At 42.7% G+C, this 16,905-nt stretch overlaps 1 protein-coding gene across 7 annotated transcripts in view; it reads right to left on the reverse strand.

Annotated features, from left to right (window-relative positions):
• The window catches only part of LOC145443329 (spectrin beta chain, non-erythrocytic 1-like), a 57,511-nt gene that overhangs the window by 1,510 nt on the left and 39,096 nt on the right, over positions 1–16,905 (reverse strand). For 5 of the 7 annotated variants that reach the window (XM_080321313.1, XM_080321310.1, XM_080321309.1 and 2 more), the window contains 22 exons: positions 16,017–16,121; positions 15,129–15,346; positions 14,886–15,018; positions 14,328–14,462; positions 13,386–13,595; positions 12,135–12,300; positions 11,380–11,527; positions 11,208–11,316; positions 10,549–10,688; positions 10,339–10,477; positions 9,839–9,969; positions 9,328–9,532; positions 8,770–8,964; positions 7,526–7,705; positions 6,835–7,079; positions 6,205–6,428; positions 5,693–5,898; positions 5,367–5,588; positions 4,882–5,042; positions 3,140–3,463; positions 771–893; positions 369–462 (listed from right to left, as the gene is read on the reverse strand). In XM_080321313.1, the coding sequence (XP_080177439.1) occupies positions 369–462; positions 771–893; positions 3,140–3,463; positions 4,882–5,042; positions 5,367–5,588; positions 5,693–5,898; positions 6,205–6,428; positions 6,835–7,079; positions 7,526–7,705; positions 8,770–8,964; positions 9,328–9,532; positions 9,839–9,969; positions 10,339–10,477; positions 10,549–10,688; positions 11,208–11,316; positions 11,380–11,527; positions 12,135–12,300; positions 13,386–13,595; positions 14,328–14,462; positions 14,886–15,018; positions 15,129–15,346; positions 16,017–16,121 (3,813 nt within the window). The remainder of the gene's footprint in view (positions 1–368; positions 463–770; positions 894–3,139; positions 3,464–4,881; positions 5,043–5,366; positions 5,589–5,692; positions 5,899–6,204; positions 6,429–6,834; positions 7,080–7,525; positions 7,706–8,769; positions 8,965–9,327; positions 9,533–9,838; positions 9,970–10,338; positions 10,478–10,548; positions 10,689–11,207; positions 11,317–11,379; positions 11,528–12,134; positions 12,301–13,385; positions 13,596–14,327; positions 14,463–14,885; positions 15,019–15,128; positions 15,347–16,016; positions 16,122–16,905) is intronic. The other 2 variants (XM_080321315.1, XM_080321314.1) reach the window with 1 other exon arrangement.

The raw sequence follows: 16,905 nt of genomic DNA on the forward strand, positions 1-16,905 counted from the left end.
TCTACTTTTTGAAGTACTTGAAGTAGATTTTGCCTACTCGCACTACTTATCAAGTAGTTATGATTTTAGACCACTTCTACTTGACAGTTTTCAGTTTTTTACGCAAAAATAGGTTTAGAGTACCTACTTACTTACTTGTGAACCACCACTACTACTTCTACTTGTGTAGAAAACAGGCGTTACTTCTACTTCTACTTGAGTAGCAACGGTGACTACTTTGACCACCTCTGCACATATTTAGGACAGACAAAAAAATCCCTGTCACTTAGGCATTGAACTTTCCTGCCGAATACAAATATCAAAATCTCTTTCTATTGAGTTTGAGAAACGGCGGAGACGAAATCTCAAACTTAAAAGTGTCCGCTTACGTCGTCTTTCGCTTGCAAAAGATACTCCAATCCGGTCGGGAACTTTAATCTGAAGACATGCTTGCGTTTCTTGTAGTCTGAAGCCACTTCACACCTGTAGGTAGGATAGAAAGTACTCATTTACCAGTGTGTTCCTCTCTAAGCACTTGGTGTCTGGCCCACTTACAGAGGTCATGGGAATAGGGTTAGAACACAGGATTTATAGTGATCTCGAATTTCTGTGCCCCTTGTAACTTACCAGACTGAAACTATGATTGGGATTTGGAGTTGTTAAATCTGCTCATATCTTGTCTGTGAACATCGAACAAATATTATTTCAAGTGTCTTCCTTTAATTTAACAACACTGCCATTGCCATAATGTATCACATGTCGACGTTCGCTACAGAACCAAACAATCTCACTTGACGTCTCTGAGGTCGGCCGGGCTCTCGCCATGAAAGAAAACGTTGTTGGCCGCATTTTTCGCGTCTTTGTGAAATCGAATTTGCTTCTCGCTGACTGTGCAATATAAGTGGTGCCAGGATCTGAATTTTTGATCCGGGGTTAATCGACCGAATCCCAACAGGTTCGCACACATTTCGTATCAAAGCATCGTAAAAGTAACGCATGCACAATTGAGAAAGAGTGACATTGCGGTTACTTTCAAGGGAAATATGTGTCCGCCTTGGCAGTCATCGGCAATTATTGCTACAGTCATGCTGAGATCAGTGAAAGTAGGCAAGAAAAAATTGAACAGCATCAGCAATAATATCACAAGATCACGCATAACGAGCATAACAGTAGAGTACAATGACTGAAAAATGCTTTGAAAGTCCGAGTTATAATACAATAGCAGTTCCCGTTACCAAGGAGAAGTACAGATTTATTAGATAGAAATATGGTAACATGTAGCTTACGCCAATTTTAAATAAAACGTACACTGCACTGAACTCTACAGAGCAGTAACTAACTAATATCATAATACAACAGGATTAAACATCAATCCCATCGGGGTCCTTCTTCAAATATTTTTAATGTCAAAGCATGTTTTACAAACAACAGTCGCATTCATGCTACCGCAAGGTACAAAACTATAAACAATTTCTAGAGCTGATATAAGTTGAGCTAATTCGTGAACTTTTGGATGCGTAAAGTATCAAAGAATATCGCAAGCATAGACAGTGAACAGTACAAGATCATCGAAACACAAGTTAGAAACCTAGAAATGTCGAGCAAAGGTTAACAACAGATCACCGAAAAGTATCGCGGAATAGCAATCGCAGATATCAGAGTGGTATTAACGTGGTAACAGATGCGGAAATGAATGAGACCAGTCATACCCGGTTAATGGAAGACGCGAATTCGTTAGTTGGCTGAGAAGCATTGAGATCTGCGGCCCAATAGACAATACCCCACTCAGAAAATCATGTATTTGTGCAGCCATATGTGGTCAAAAAGCGTAAGATCAAGTGGGTCCTCAACGGTTTTACCGGCAGGTCAAGACATCAGATTACACCACATGCAAAGAATCATGGAAATACAACTTTCTCGGTTGAACCGGTGAAATAGGCAAGAGCAATTTACGGCTTTCCAATGCGTGCCGCAGGCAGACTCTCACATTCTATTGCGTAACTATAGCAGTGGTTCTTGAAGTATGGGTATAAATTTGCTTTTGTGGATACTTGGTACGTATCGAAATCCACCGCGCTGCTGGGTACTACAGTCACTAATTGCGCAGAAAAATTTCTACAATATGACTTGATCATGAAAAATGTGCCCACCCCTGTATTACACAAGTCGAGTTCGTGTCATAGTGAGATTTGTCAAACATTTGATTTCTCTGGAAAACGCTCAGACTCGGACGGGTTACAGGCGGGCAGGATAGAGGAAGGGAGGGAGGGTCGGTGTCCGACTTGATGAGTGTAAACCTCAGATATTCCAGTGACGCTATTCAACTATCTTGTCATGAGTTGCTGCCGTAGCAGATAAAATGGCAAACCGGCAACTTGGAGAAATCTTGATTTAAATCATTTCAACATTTCGCAAGCCAAGGGCGCACATTATTGTTCGGTACTTCGTTTTATAAACTCAATCGCAAATTTCATTGACTAAGAGGTCCGTGAGCTTTAAACTTTCCTGCAAGGACTGCGTGACTAGACAACGGATGGAAAGCATTGACGTAGGGCTGTACGCATAGAGCACAATACAAAACGTTTGCGTATTATAATACTATATAGAGATTTCAGTGTCATCAACCTCACTGAATCAATGGCTGTTTTTGTAATAAATCATGATTCACAGAAATGCGTAGCGTACAACAATACCAATGCATTTCTTTCCACGTGAGGCTTGGGTCGCAAGACGTGAAAAAAACTCAGATCTGAGTCAAGTTTTCAAAAGTTGAGAACCACTGAAATATAACACGTAGTCCGAAAAAATCAAAATCGCAATCATGCGATGCTGGGAATCATCGATTAAAATGATATGCACTTTGTGACAACATTTGAAAATTCAAAAATCTATTGTAACTCGGAAAATTATCCGAATGATATCTCGACGGCGTGATTGAACCTGATGTATACTGGATCCGTTACGTAAAAAAGAATGCTCCGCAAGCAAAGCAGACCGATATTTTTTCATCAACATCAGTCGAAATCTCCGTGCAATTTAATCACCAGGAAAAATTAAGCGGTGCGTCAATCAAGGCAACGGGCGTGTTAATAAGAAATTACGGTGCGGCTAGCGTGTAAAGAATTACGGCAGTCCCAAGCCACTAGCAAGTAACATCAACCTGTCAGACGCCTTCTTGCGGGACGACAGCATCACAGTCTTGCGGTACAGCATCCCGGAATACTTCTCGGCCGGCGTTGGCTTTACCGGGCTGTCCTTGACGCCTTCGTCGTCTGATTTGCTATCGGGCTTGGGATCCGAGACCAGGTCTTTTCGTTTAGGTAAGATAGCCGATTTTGAGCGCGGCTTCCTAATCGGGCGTTCCTCCACCGTTTCTGGCTCTGCCGGTTTTACGGCTTCTATTTTGGGCTCGGCTGGTTGGCGGGTACTCTCGTCGCTTGAAGAGGATGAGGAGGAAGAGGAAGTGCTCGACCGCCTGCTACTCCTTATGCCAAACATAAAAACATTTGCTTTTGCTAGATCCGAAACTAAAGCTGACTGGATTTCACGTGGATTTTGTGAAAATTCCACTCATAAAAGCAGACAGTTTGCTCACAAAACACAGTGAAACTCGGTGTTGTCAAAATTTTGCACGCACAAGCACACTGAAACTCACAACTTGACGGTTATTGGCGTTGAAATGCCACTTCAAACACAAAACACACAGTCATGCGACACTCTACCAGACAGGTACAGGGTTCAAAATAAGTTCCATGGCTAGGCTGTCAAGTCCTCATCGTTGGCAATCGAGCAGAAATAAAAGCAATGTCGTAAATTTCTACTAGAGCACAAGCAACGATTTTCATAAGTATTCCGGCCTAGTTTTACCTAAAAAACTGAAAACTGTCAATTAGAAATGCAAGTAATCTAAAATCGTAACCACTGCAACTCGAGCACTCTGAAAAAGTATAAGTACTTCGTTACTGAGCACCTTTGAGTCCGACATGCCTGAATTTAGTACCGTGACCAAGACTTACATTGGCAGCAGAAACCAGAACCAGGGTAGTAACCAAGTCACAAGGCTCCGAGTCACAAGTCAATCTCACTTATATAGTTTTGACTCGAGCCAAGTCGAGTCATTTTCAATTCACCGCCGAGTTAAGTCAGAGTCCAAGTCATTGAGCAGAGTGTCGAGTCAGAGTCATGGTATTATGACTCGAGTTCGAGTCCAAGTCATATCGTTGTCTGCTCAGTTTCGAGTTAAAGTCTTGTGAAACCCACTTTTTATAACTCTGGTTAGTGATATCGAATGGTTCGCATTTATACTAATTTTCCTCACTTTCAACGGTTTCTAGTCGCATTTTCAAGTGCCAGTACCGATAGACGAAATACCAATAGTGTGGTTACTTTAGTATTCTCCGGAATTACAATGAAATGTCGGTCTTGGCCGTCTGAGTCTCGTGTCATACGACTAGGTCCGAGCCATGCGCAATGACTCTCAAGTCCAAGTCCAAGTCAAGTGAATACACAGATTTAGTCGAATCGAGTCATTTACATATTTTGAGAAAATGACTCGAGTCAAGTCGAGTCATCAGAAAGTCGTGACTCGAGTCATTACAATCCTGGCGCAACTGACACCGATAGAAGCTGGATTCAGATTTTCGACTTGCGTAAAATCGATAGTGAACAATAACCAGAGTATTGTAGACTGCTTCCACTACTCAACAGTTTTTCAGACAAGGCTACTCTTAGAATACCACTTGTACTCAGCAGAAATTTATGTCGTTACTACTATTTGAGTATGCTGAATACTTTGACCGCCTGTGAACAATTTGCGACCAGAGTAAAAGACCAAGCCAGCGACTTATTTTGAGCTCTGTATCACGACACGACACCAAGTTCACAGCAATCCCAATTCCAAACCTGTTGCTAGACTTCTTCCCTTCGGAGTCGTACTCCTGTTTCCTCTGCAGGTGACCCTCGTATTTGGGGCCCTCCGCGAGCGCCGAGCCGTCCAAATTATCGCCAGATACATCGACCTCTTTCGCGTCCCCAGACCCAGTCTCATCTCCGTTTACCGCAGGCTGATCAGAGCGACAAAATTCAATTTAATGAAAAATAGTACGATTGTTGATATAAAATGTTCTTTTCAATTATCTACTAGTTGCTGACGATTGCCCCTGACGAGTGTGAGCTGAAAATATTTGTTTATTTCAATATCAATATAGAGTTGACTCCGTGTAGTTCGTAAATTTTGGCTTTTTGGAAACTGCTTTGCCCGAATTAATAAGATGAACAATTGTTCGTTTCATGGTCACACACCATATCCATGTCTAAATTAAGCGGATTCGACTGTATTATTTAACAGAACACTAAAAACGATGATGAAAAAATTCCTTATCGTTTACCATGGCTGGTTGCGATTCTTGTACCGTCGTCTCAGCTTTGGCAATTTCTTCATCATGATTGCCGTTGACCAATGGCGCTGCCGCCTGAGCTTCTTCCCTCTCCCGCTCCAAACGAGCCACTTCCGCTTTCACTCTGTTCCTTTCCTCTTCCTCCTCGGCCTCTCGTTTCCTCTTCTCTTCCTCTTCTTGTTTCTTTCTGTCCTCCACCTCTTTCACCTCGAGCTGAGAGAAAAAGGTCGGCGATAAGTCAAGCAGTCAGTACAGAGAGAGCCGGTCGGTAACGAGGTACGTGTATTCTCTCAGAGTACCAGCCGGGACACACTCACCGCCGTGACTTTCTCCAAAGCCCCGAATCGCGTCTCCCACGGAACGGCGGCTTTCTCGAACCCGTCGAGTTTGCGGAGCATTTGCTCGGTGTCGTCGATGCTCCGCTCTACCTCGCCGCCCGGGTCCCCTCGTACCATACCTTGCTGCTGGGACAGCCAGACCTCGCACACTGACGCGTCGTGAGCGAACTGGTACACTTCGAGTACTGGAAAACGCGACGAAATCAGATCAAATGGTGCAGTTAAAAAAACGAAGACAAGAGATCAAAGCTATGTCGGGCAAGATCAAGGGCACTGCAATAAAGATCAAAGATGGACTGGACAACATCAAAGCGAAATTTTACAAGATCAAAGACATATCGACAAAGATCAAAGACATTTTTCCGAAGATCAAAGGTGTAACGGCCAAGATCAGAGGCACAGTACTTCAGAACAAAGGTGGACTTGGTAACATCAAAGCAAAATTTTAAAAGATCAGAGACAGACCCGACTTAACCAATAATTAAACTCACTCAGTTCAAGCCATTCCCACTTCTCCTGCCACTTGTCGACCATCGCGTTTCGCATGTCCACGAGCTCTCTCAATTTGGTCTCGATCTCGGGCGAGGCATAATGCTTCTTCTTGAGCAGGCCTTCGCCAAACTTTTGGCATTCCTCGAAACTGCCGTCGCGAGCGTCGATCTCAGACTTGATGCCTTGATGCGTCGTCATAGCTGACTCCACCCCGGACACGTCCCTAAACAAGGTTAGCGTTATGGCGGGTCAAAACGGGAAGAACGGTCGTTTTTTGTGTACGCTTGCGCAGAGCAAGAAGAAACAGACGTTATCTGGTTTCCCACAAAAAATACATTGATCAGATCCGCTTCAACTATAAATATTATAATAAATTTAAACTAGACTAGAGCTTACGCAGTCCTGCAAAGTGCTGGGATCAAGTCACTACGTACGAGTCTGGAGTCATTTCGAGTCTCGTCGGAAGTCGTTTCAAGGTAGTGACACGAGTCAAGCCAAGTCATTCAGAAAATGTGACTCGAGTGTAGACACGAGTTGTTCCATATTTTTCATACGTCAAGTCAAGTCAGATCAAGTAATTTTTGGTTGCGGGGTCGAGCCATTCGGAAAAACCACCGACAAGATCCCACCTGGGCTTCTCTTGCGAATCGATCTGCCTGATCACGTTGGCCATCCACGCCATCAGGTCGCGGACCATGTTGAGAAATCTGAACTTGTCCAGGGCGTCGGCGAGGCAGATACGCCGGTTGTCGACGCAGTCCAGCAAGTCCTGCCAGGCCCGCTCCACGTCGCTGATACGGTCGTCAATACGCTTCTTGTCTTCTCCAGCATAAGCATCACGGACGTCTTTCCCACTTTTCGTAACCACGTTGACCTGTCGGCCGAATCAAAAGCGAGTTACGTACGACTAGGACTGTAATTCGAGTACTAAAATGAAACAGCCAGAAAGTATTGTCTTATCAACGTGTAGTGAGAGAAGATATTTTCAAGTATCATGAGCGACATTCAACTCAAAGTATAATTCTCGAATCACCCACGAAGTCGATGGTGGTCAGTAAAGAAGTACTTCTACTTTTCGCGAATAAAACGGGTGTTATCGCCATGGTTACGCACAAACACAAAAAACGAAAAAATAAAAACAATACTTATTTTATCAATGCACCTACCCATCTACGCCGTATTCAATACCGTCTACTGATCGGCAGAGGTGGTCAGTTTTAAATTTATTAGGCAAAACTCAACTATCTCTGCTTGTACTCGGGTAGAAATTTCCGTCGTTACATTTACTTCTACTCGAGCGCAGCCGGAGTCTGTTCTCACCTGTCCGCCGATGGCTTTGATGTCCTGGCTGAAAATGTCGTGTTTCCGCTGGTAGTCTTCGACTGTGAGATAGTCGGCGCCCAACTCTTCCGGGATTTGATTTCGTTTCTCCCTTATTCGTCCGAGCGTCTCTTCGGAATCGTGATAGAATTTGTGTAGAGCGTACGACGCTGCCAACAACTATACGGAGGAACAAAGACGGTTCGTTAATTCTACAGTGACGCAGAAATCGAGAAAACGGAGGTCACAGGTAATAAAAAGGACAGACGCTAAAGGCATAATCAAGAGTGTGGAGAATTAATATGTCTCTAGCGCGATTACGACAGTTCGATGATTGATTGATGACTGGTAACCGGCATTGTTCTCCTTGTGGTTGTAAAAAGATATACGTACTATGCAACTTTTGTACCTTTTCTACAACTTCTGGCAGCTTCCTTAATACTCAGTAGTTACGTAGTATGGTGTTTCAAGCTGTTTGGAGGAATCTTATATTGCAACTCTTTTCGATTTCTCGTGCAACGTTTTGTAAGTTTTTTTTTATTTTTTGTGCACCTTACTTTCTACTGGGAATATTTGGCACTATATGTAAATGAATCGCTCGATTATTTCACTGACGTTTAAATTCGAGATCCTTTCTGATTCAGTAGAGATGATGCATACCGAATTTAGCTCAATTCCAACCACTAGAAGCGAAGTTATTGCGGTAGAAAAATTTGGATTTGAATAAAATAGTATTTACGGTGGCGAACTCTTTATTTATTATAAAATCATGGAATTGAAATTTTTCTACTGCAATAACTTCGCTTCTAGTGGTTGGAATTGAGTCAAAGTTGGTGTGCAGCGTTGTTTTAACCAACCCAACAACTTTATCACGTAGCCAGTGAAATCTGAAGAAAAAGTTTTTTTTCTGAACAGCCCGTTTGTCAATACATGCAAGTTTTGTGAAAAATTCGACTGCAATAAAAACTTGACCTAGTTATTATGATTGAGCTTTTGAAGACATCTATATTGTTATGACGGCCTAAATGGTTAAAGAATACTTGACTCAACACGTAGCATTATACTACACTCGGAATCGAACTAGTCAGGTTTTTAATTATCCGGTTCAGAATTCAATTGGTTTCGAATTCGCCCATTTCGTGAATAGCAGTGAAATCGCCAAGAACATGAAACACCGCAGGCTGTAAACCGCGGCACATCGCAGCAGCTGGGTGACATGAAAGACATGATAACAACTACCTTACCGCTACTCTCGTCTCGATAAGTTCCTGCAAATCGGCCCATTTATCGTTGATTGTGTCTTTCCAGTCGGCGATGATGACGGCGTCGGAATGCTCCTGCTCGATCAGCTTGTCGGCGACCTTGTTTGCGTCGTCCACCCTTTCGTGTCCCGTTTTCAGAGTGTCGTCGCGGAACTTCGAAAACTGCTCTCGAAGGGTCTTTGAGAGGAGGAAAAAGGATTCGATGATGAGTAATTCTACAGGATTTAGAAATGAAATCATACAACTAGTAATAGTTACATTATCACTGGGAATAACGATACTTTCTTCCGCCGTGGAAACATTTATATCTCGATAGACCGTAAAAGCAATGCACGTTATCAAAATAAAAAATTACATCAAAACAGATTTCGCAAAGGGTTAAGAATCGATGACGTGGGACCTCGGCACCAGAGATCGATGACACGCAATGGGACCATTCGTGAAACTCTTTTAGACGCAGTGGCTTCTGCCAGAATGTGTTCAACTTTACTTTGAGACCGAATCCTCTTTAGAGCGCAGTGCCCCTTTTAATACTCTCACCGACACATGCTGGTAGTCCTGTCCCAGCTCTTGCGACGACGCCACGATCTCCTTCTCCTCGAGCCACTGTTCGAGGTCGTCGAGTTCGCGTCGGTACCGGAACAGCGCAACGCGTTCTTCAAGCTTGCGTCTGCGTTCAGACGCGAGATCCTTCAAGCCGGCGTACATCTTGTCGATCTGCTCCTGACGGGCCGCGATCTGTTCGCTGCGGACGTAAATATAATGGGCGTCGTCATCATGGTTGCCCATAACCGTAGAAGACAAATCGCGAGGGATGCCCTTCTACGCCGTGTTCAATCCTATTTACTATTCAGTAACGAGGTACCTCTGCTTATTCAAAGTATTTAAGTAAAGTGTCACATTTTGTAAAGTATAAAATCCCAGAGTAAAAGAGAGAGTTCACTTCTACTAGACAGACTTTTAGACTATTCACTTTTTACACTTTGTAAAGTATAGAGATAAAGTAAAAAGATCCCCTCTGCTGATAGTTGCAGAGAAACCTGGCACACACCTTTCCGGGTGTTCCTCCTCGGCAAGTTGCCGCGCAGTTCTCGAAAGCTGTTGGATCGTGTCGGCGTAATCCTCGATACTCTGCTCTTGTACGTTGTGCTTCTTCAGCATATTCGATGCGCCTTGGCCGTCCTGAAATCCATATATATATGATAAGAAGATTGCATTATTGAAAATACTTCTTCATAGCACTACGAGAGGGTTTGGCACTTTTTCATGAGCGTTCCCCGTGAACACCAATCACGCCATTTCACATTGAACTAGTTTAATGCGCATCACCTGGGTAAGGAAATTCCATGTATGTGGGTCTTACACACTTTCATGACATAATTATACCGCACTTTTCACACGTTATATATAAGAGGGGTGTCAACGCTGTTAAAAATGTATTAAATAATCATGAGGGAACACTCCATGATAGTCAAACGTAGCGAGGCTTTTGCAAACGGCAATTTCAATGCCTATCCGCCCCACTCGCTTATATGAAGATGTCCGGCGTACCTGTGCTTTTTCCTCGGACATCATGTACAGTTCTTGTTCTCCCATCCATTGCTCCGCTTCGGACGCATCAAAATAGTAGCGTTGCGCTCGTTCCGCGTCTTCCAAGCTGTTCTTCCTCTCGTCGACGGACTTTTCGAGCCTGCAGAAAAAAATATTCCATCACTTTCATGCCTGGACTATTGTAATAACATATTGCACAGATCTACTTACGTTTCCCATTTGTCTTTCAACTCGTGTATTTTGTCGTTGATTTTGTCAGAGTGCGGGTTGTCGTCGGTCGCCATTTGTTCGCCCCGCGCGCACACGGCTTCGATACGAGGCTCGTGTCCGTCGATTTCAGATTTCAACGACTGCGGAAGGTAGAGAAAAAAAAGTCTTGAATCGCGAGAAGTTGGTAGGAAAGCAAGTACTAAAGTATCAGTGATAGCAAAGTCACCAGTGAATTTGGAAATAGGCGGTCCCTAATCCTGATCCCAACCTACCCTTAGATGACCCTCAGCCCTACCTAATCACGAATCCTAACTCGAATACATTGATATATACATAGTAATTGCCAAGCGTCAAAATTATCCAAGTGTTGTACATCACAATTCACGCCCATAGTCAGAGAAACATTAATTTTCCAACTTATTAATACAATATTGATGCATCACTTTCATAATATTATTATCTATCATATTTCTAAAGCCAAATACAACATGTCACACTCACCGAGTGCCAAATATCACACTTCACACTCGCATGCAGCAGAAGTGATTTTCTAATTCTTAATACAAAAGGGATGGACACACAAAAAAAACGCCCTGCCGACCTAGACTTTGTTTTTATGTGCAAGCGATGAAGGGAACATGAAGCAAAACGATTCCTACCTGATTTTTCTTCTGCAGCGCCTGTACCTCTTGTAAATTGCTGCCGACTTCGGGGGATAAGGCTTGGGGCATTTTTTCGTCCACCCACAACTTTTCGTCTTCCACATCCCTGTAACAGAATCAATGTCGTTAGCGACAACTGGTTAGAATATCGGCGAATCGAACATATCACCTGTAAAACTGGTGCAGCTGCTTGCTCGAGTCCAGCATCTGCTTCCTCCTGCTCAGCGGCTCGATCAAGTCCTCGATACGTTTCCTGACCTCGTTACGTTTCTTGTCCATCGGGTCAGCGTCACCGCCGTCTTCGCGCAGGCCATCGGCTGTGAAGGAGAAGATGATATTCAACAATGATACACACACGCAAATCGCCTACATCTGCACAATTGGTCTGTAATGTACTACTTTTTCGAATTATTCCATTTGGTTTTGCTTACTTGATCGAGTGGATTATTTCTACTTCTTAACAGTTTAGGCAAAGGCCTAGAAAACTTACTTAGAAATAGCTGCTTCTGTTTGAGTAGAGAGTAATGTGGGCCAAAGACGGTCGGTAAATATATACTCAAGATATTGCCTACAACGGCGGCTACTTTCAAACGCTTTTCTACAAATCTTAACGACTTTCCTGTGAGCTTATTGAAGGCTCATTGACGTTTTTTTATCAATAAACTATATAATAAGGCATGGATACGAATTATTTTTGAGATTTTACGAATTGTTCATGTTTCAAACTTTGAATTCGATTTTTCAAGTGAGAAAATCAAGTTTCTGTAAAATTTCAATTTCTTTTGGACACATCTGGGCTTTGGTCATGTTTGACACATTATTTCACAGAGATATGGCGGAAAGATAATTTTGCAAAAATTTGACTTGACTTTGACCACATCTGGATAAAGATCCTAAAACCGAGGCTAGCATGTGGCCGAGCACCTTGGTTTTCCAGCTCTTGTACTTCCTGCCTCCGGACTTCGATTTCGTCCACGTCGGCCGTGTGATTCTTCATCAGCACGTTGACGCTGGCCAGGTCCTTCCCGTAGTCGTCCGATTCCAGCTGCCGCTCCATTTGCTCCACGAATTTTTCCAAGTCCTCGCAAGCCTTCAGAAAGGAAGCGATACTCAAGCGACGTGGCATTTGGAAAGTTCAAATGGTCAAGGGTACCACAATATATTGCAAGATATTACAATACAATGGCCTATCAAGGGCATTATATTTTTACCTAAAAAAAAAGGAAAATTTTGACCTAAAAAATCAAAATGTTGACTTTTTTTGACCTAAACGAATTGAATTTTTACCAAATTTTTACCTAACGTATGTGAATTAGGTGTTTTCCAACGTAATGTTGAAATTGTACCACTTATCTTCATTTCTGGTTGGAACTGGCTGTCCTAACAAAGTAGTTTGGCCTGAAAAAACGTTTTGGGCTTAGAAACAGGCAACTTTTTACATGAAAAAACCAATATTGTAATGAAATCTGGCCCTATGAAGAATTCCAGTGGTTACAATACGTACTATAGTAGAAATCATTGCAAATTTTTGTAGCACAGCGAAAGATCTAATTTCCTACATTCTTGGGTAGAAAGTGCATGTTCTTACAAAGAAGCTTGCCAAGGCCGTTCAACAGCAGCAGTTGTTGGCTGACAACACACAAGTTGTGCGAACACTGCCGGTGACACACCGTGTTGCTTCATTCTGACAATGTTGTCTACAGCACAATTTTTCATCATACGCTTCTTAATATAAGAATGACGCAATGTCCAAGAAGTCTTTCTTCAGTTAGGATATTGCGGTACGTTGACCATAACACCATGTCAACATATTGTTTTATTTGACCGTTTATGATTCACAATCAGCAGACAATTAGCCGTTAGCAACGGTAGGCCCACAAAGTAGGCTACAAGCTGTAAAATATCAAATGATAAGTTCACCGACAGTGCAAAATCTACGATATAAACGAAATGCAGACGTCAAAAAACGTTTGACTTTATGAAGAATTTTGACAAATTTTGACCTTATGCTACAATTTTGACAAAATTTTGACAAACTTTGATATGTCAAAAGTAAACCGCCCAGCCTATCACTTATTTTGGCTGTAACTCTAGTTCTCCTAGTGTGCTGGAGAGCGACACGTTCAAAAAGGTCTACAACCGCTGACGTAGTAGTGCACCTTAAACACAACTTACTTGAGTGAGCAATTCGGACTTGTGAGCCTCGAAGAGCGTCTTCTCTTTGGAGGCGGTGCTAGATTCCAGCTCCGCCCACTTTCTCCTCAGCTCGTCCAATCGCGTTTCGATGCCGTCTTTCCTGTCCGGTTTCGATTCGCCCAGTTCCTCTCCTTCCTCCTCGAGACGAGTCAGGCGCGATTTGTTGGCGCTCAGCTCGGCTGCAAAAGCCTGGAAAAAAGCGGGCATGGTTGGTGTTTTGCCGAAAAAGGTCTGGATTTTCGCAGAGAAGGTGCCAGATCTCCATTTTTCAATGGTCGATATCAAATAGACATCTCAAATCAAATCACATTTGGTGCAAAACGCATAGAGGTGGTCAAGTACTCAATTACGAGTAACGCCGTGAATTTCTACTAAGTACAAGTGGAAGTAACGACTTTCAAGAAGTAAAACTGGTCGAGAGGTCGCATACCTTTTTTGAAATTGCAAGATACATTTTAATGACTAACGCAAAACCACTATCGACACTAAAAATAGGTGCAATTTTCGAAAATATATTCACATGCTGTGATACAGGGGCCATTTCGTCTGCCGGGCAATCTCGTCAGCCAGCAAAACCTACTTGAGTACTCCGAATAAGTGAAGTACGTTGCTACTGGTCCCCTCTGATTAAGTATGACTGGCATCGTTTGTCTGGTCTCATAATTAGTACATATCTGAATAACACGAGTCTTATTTGGCGCTGAATATCAAAATGTGAGCAGTGGGCTCGAATAGGTAAAGTATACAGCGTTTTCGCTGCTCTCTCTCAAGATTGTGAGCAATAAAAATGGCACTATGAATAGGTGAGATTTTCTAAAAATACCATCAGTTGCAGTCATACAGAGCTATGTCGCCTACTCGCTACGACAAGTTACGACATAGTATTATTACTCTATTACAAACTGGAAAAAAGTAGATTACCTGATGCTTTTGCCACTTCGTGTGCAGATTGCGGGCGTCGTCGTAAGTGGCGTCCTTGGCGGTCAACATTTTCTCGTCGATCCATTCGTTCAGGTCCTCGCAGTCGGCGAAAAACTTTTGCATCGCCAAGTTTTCCTGAAAGCACAAAGCAGCGGGGCTCGGAATCAGGATTAGTTGGAAAAAATGCCTGACAGAATGATTCGAGCAGTGCGAGTCAATCTTTTCGAGTACTGAACTTGATCACCTCTTGCAACCAGGAATTACTTTTTCAGGGGAATCATCGACTCGTTAATTCCTTCGGAACACAGCATCCAAAACATCTGGCAAAGGGCTAGGCATGTTCATATGCACCAGGCGACGAAAACGAAGCCGCGACGCGTTACACCAAATTACTCCATATCAAGTTCACCTGGCAATATTCAATTGGGATCGAACAAAGGACCCATATTTCAACTTTTCAGATTTTGATTTTTTTGAATATGTGTTTGACACGATGAATGAAACTCGACCCGAAAGTTTATACTTGACTCGGAATATACAAATGCCGCATCCCATTACCTTGAGCAGCTCCGTGACCTTCTCGGCTTCCTCCCTGTTCTTCTTCTGTCGCTCTTGGACTCTTTCGGCGCGTTCAGAGATTTTGTCGGCGGCGTAATGATCGTTTTCCGGCTTGGCCAAAGTATCGGCAGACCTGAAGAAATCGAAAATTTCAAATTGTCTTCATTTATTATTCAAATTTAATTTAATAAACCAATTTCATTCATTTATTTTGCGAGACAACACATCCGTAGCTGCATATACCTCAACACGGCGTTGATCCTTTCTTCGCTGGCGGCCATCGACGTTACAAACGCCTCGTGTTTCTTTAGCTGTTCCTCGGCCACGTCCGGGGACGCCAGAGACCGTTGCGGGCCATCCACAACTTCCTGTCCGTCCGTCTCGTCGACGGGCAAGACCGCTTGTGCCTGAGCGCGGGTGCTCGACAATGCGTACTCTTGATTACTGAGCACTTGCTCGGCCTGAACGTGACGGAAAAAGCGTTTGTATAACCTACAATCTCAGCTTTTCAGGCTTACTAGCAATAGTACAGGTTTATATTGTTATTTCAAACATCAGTTAACAGTCTCGAATCCTAAATAGGTTGCACAGAAGTGCCAATACTGCATTAGTCATTTTGACAGAGAGAGAGAAAGAGAGAGAGAGAGGAAGAGATTTATTTGAATATGTGGAACATAACAATGCCGTAATCATCTAGATTGGTACCGTTGTTATGATCTGTACTCCATAATCAAAGGTCATGGTTGTGCAAACATCGTACATCCATTGAGTGATATATACGGTTAATATATACGAAATGCAATGTTTTGAATGAAAGAAAAGGAAAAATTATCTAAATTAGGAAAAAAGAATGATAAAAATAAAAATTATTCCAGATTAGAACAACATGACTCGCTGAGATAATGATAAATGAAGACAAGGAATAAATAGACATGGTGCAAATATACATGAAGTCGTTTCGGACGAGTTTGTTCTTGAATCGCGTAATACTAGCTTCTAGCAAGAGCGCTAGGCTTTTGTAAGACATTCTGGTTTAGGCTACATACGTAGCAGTGAGCAACGCAAGTCTAACTTTGCACAAAGATTTCCACGAATACAATGCGAAAGTTACAATATCCAGGATATATTCACCTGCTTGCAGTCACGCAAGAAGGTCTGATACTGATGAGCTTGCGTCAGGAACTTATTTCTGTTCTCCCACATCTGCTGAAGCTCGTCCCAGCCCTGATCCAGAGACTGAAACAAATAATACACAATTTAAACATGCGGATCCATCCTATTTTGATGCACTTGAGCCAACGAAAGTATTTTATATCATTGACCTTTTGAATACCGGACTATGATTATAAGATATATAGCGCCTTGAACTAGAATCGGATTGAGAACCCATAATTTGGTCGGCAATGGATTTAAGATCACACGCTCATTTTCCCAAAGATCACAGTGTCAAGTTGAGCTTGGGAAATTTCAACGTTAGAGTATTAGACGGCACCACGGCAAATATGGCTTGCATACCCAGGAAGATAAAAAGTAGATAGAAGTTTCCGTAATGCATCAAATCAATCATTCCAACGCCTTAACAAGGCCCCCATTGCTGAATTATTTATTTCACCGATGCTCGAATCACCATTCTAATGGATTCAGATCTCAGATTACATGACAAAAACACAATCCGAATTAAATAAGGAGAATTTTATCTCAAGAGAATACTTGAATATGGATTGGGGCGACAGATTCCGTGTCGTCGGGAGAGGCCATTCACACTTTTATTTGTGTGCGTTGTAGTCGACTTTTATCAAAATACGCTAACCTAGACTGTGTCGACAGAAGGAGTTAGTGTGCCATCTAAAAAGAGTACATTGAGCTCAAGCGATCTCTCCACCGCGATTATTCGAAATTTCATGCCGGTGATACGATTGTTGATATACAATGTTCTTTTTACTTCCCTACTAGTTGCTGACGATTACCACTGACAAGTGTCAGCCGAGTATATTCGGGTTCATTTCTATAGAAATATACT

Source organism: Botryllus schlosseri, chromosome 7 (assembly GCF_051294905.1).
Source record: "Botryllus schlosseri isolate E-star chromosome 7, Bs_hap1, whole genome shotgun sequence".
NCBI lineage: Eukaryota > Metazoa > Chordata > Ascidiacea > Stolidobranchia > Styelidae > Botryllus > Botryllus schlosseri.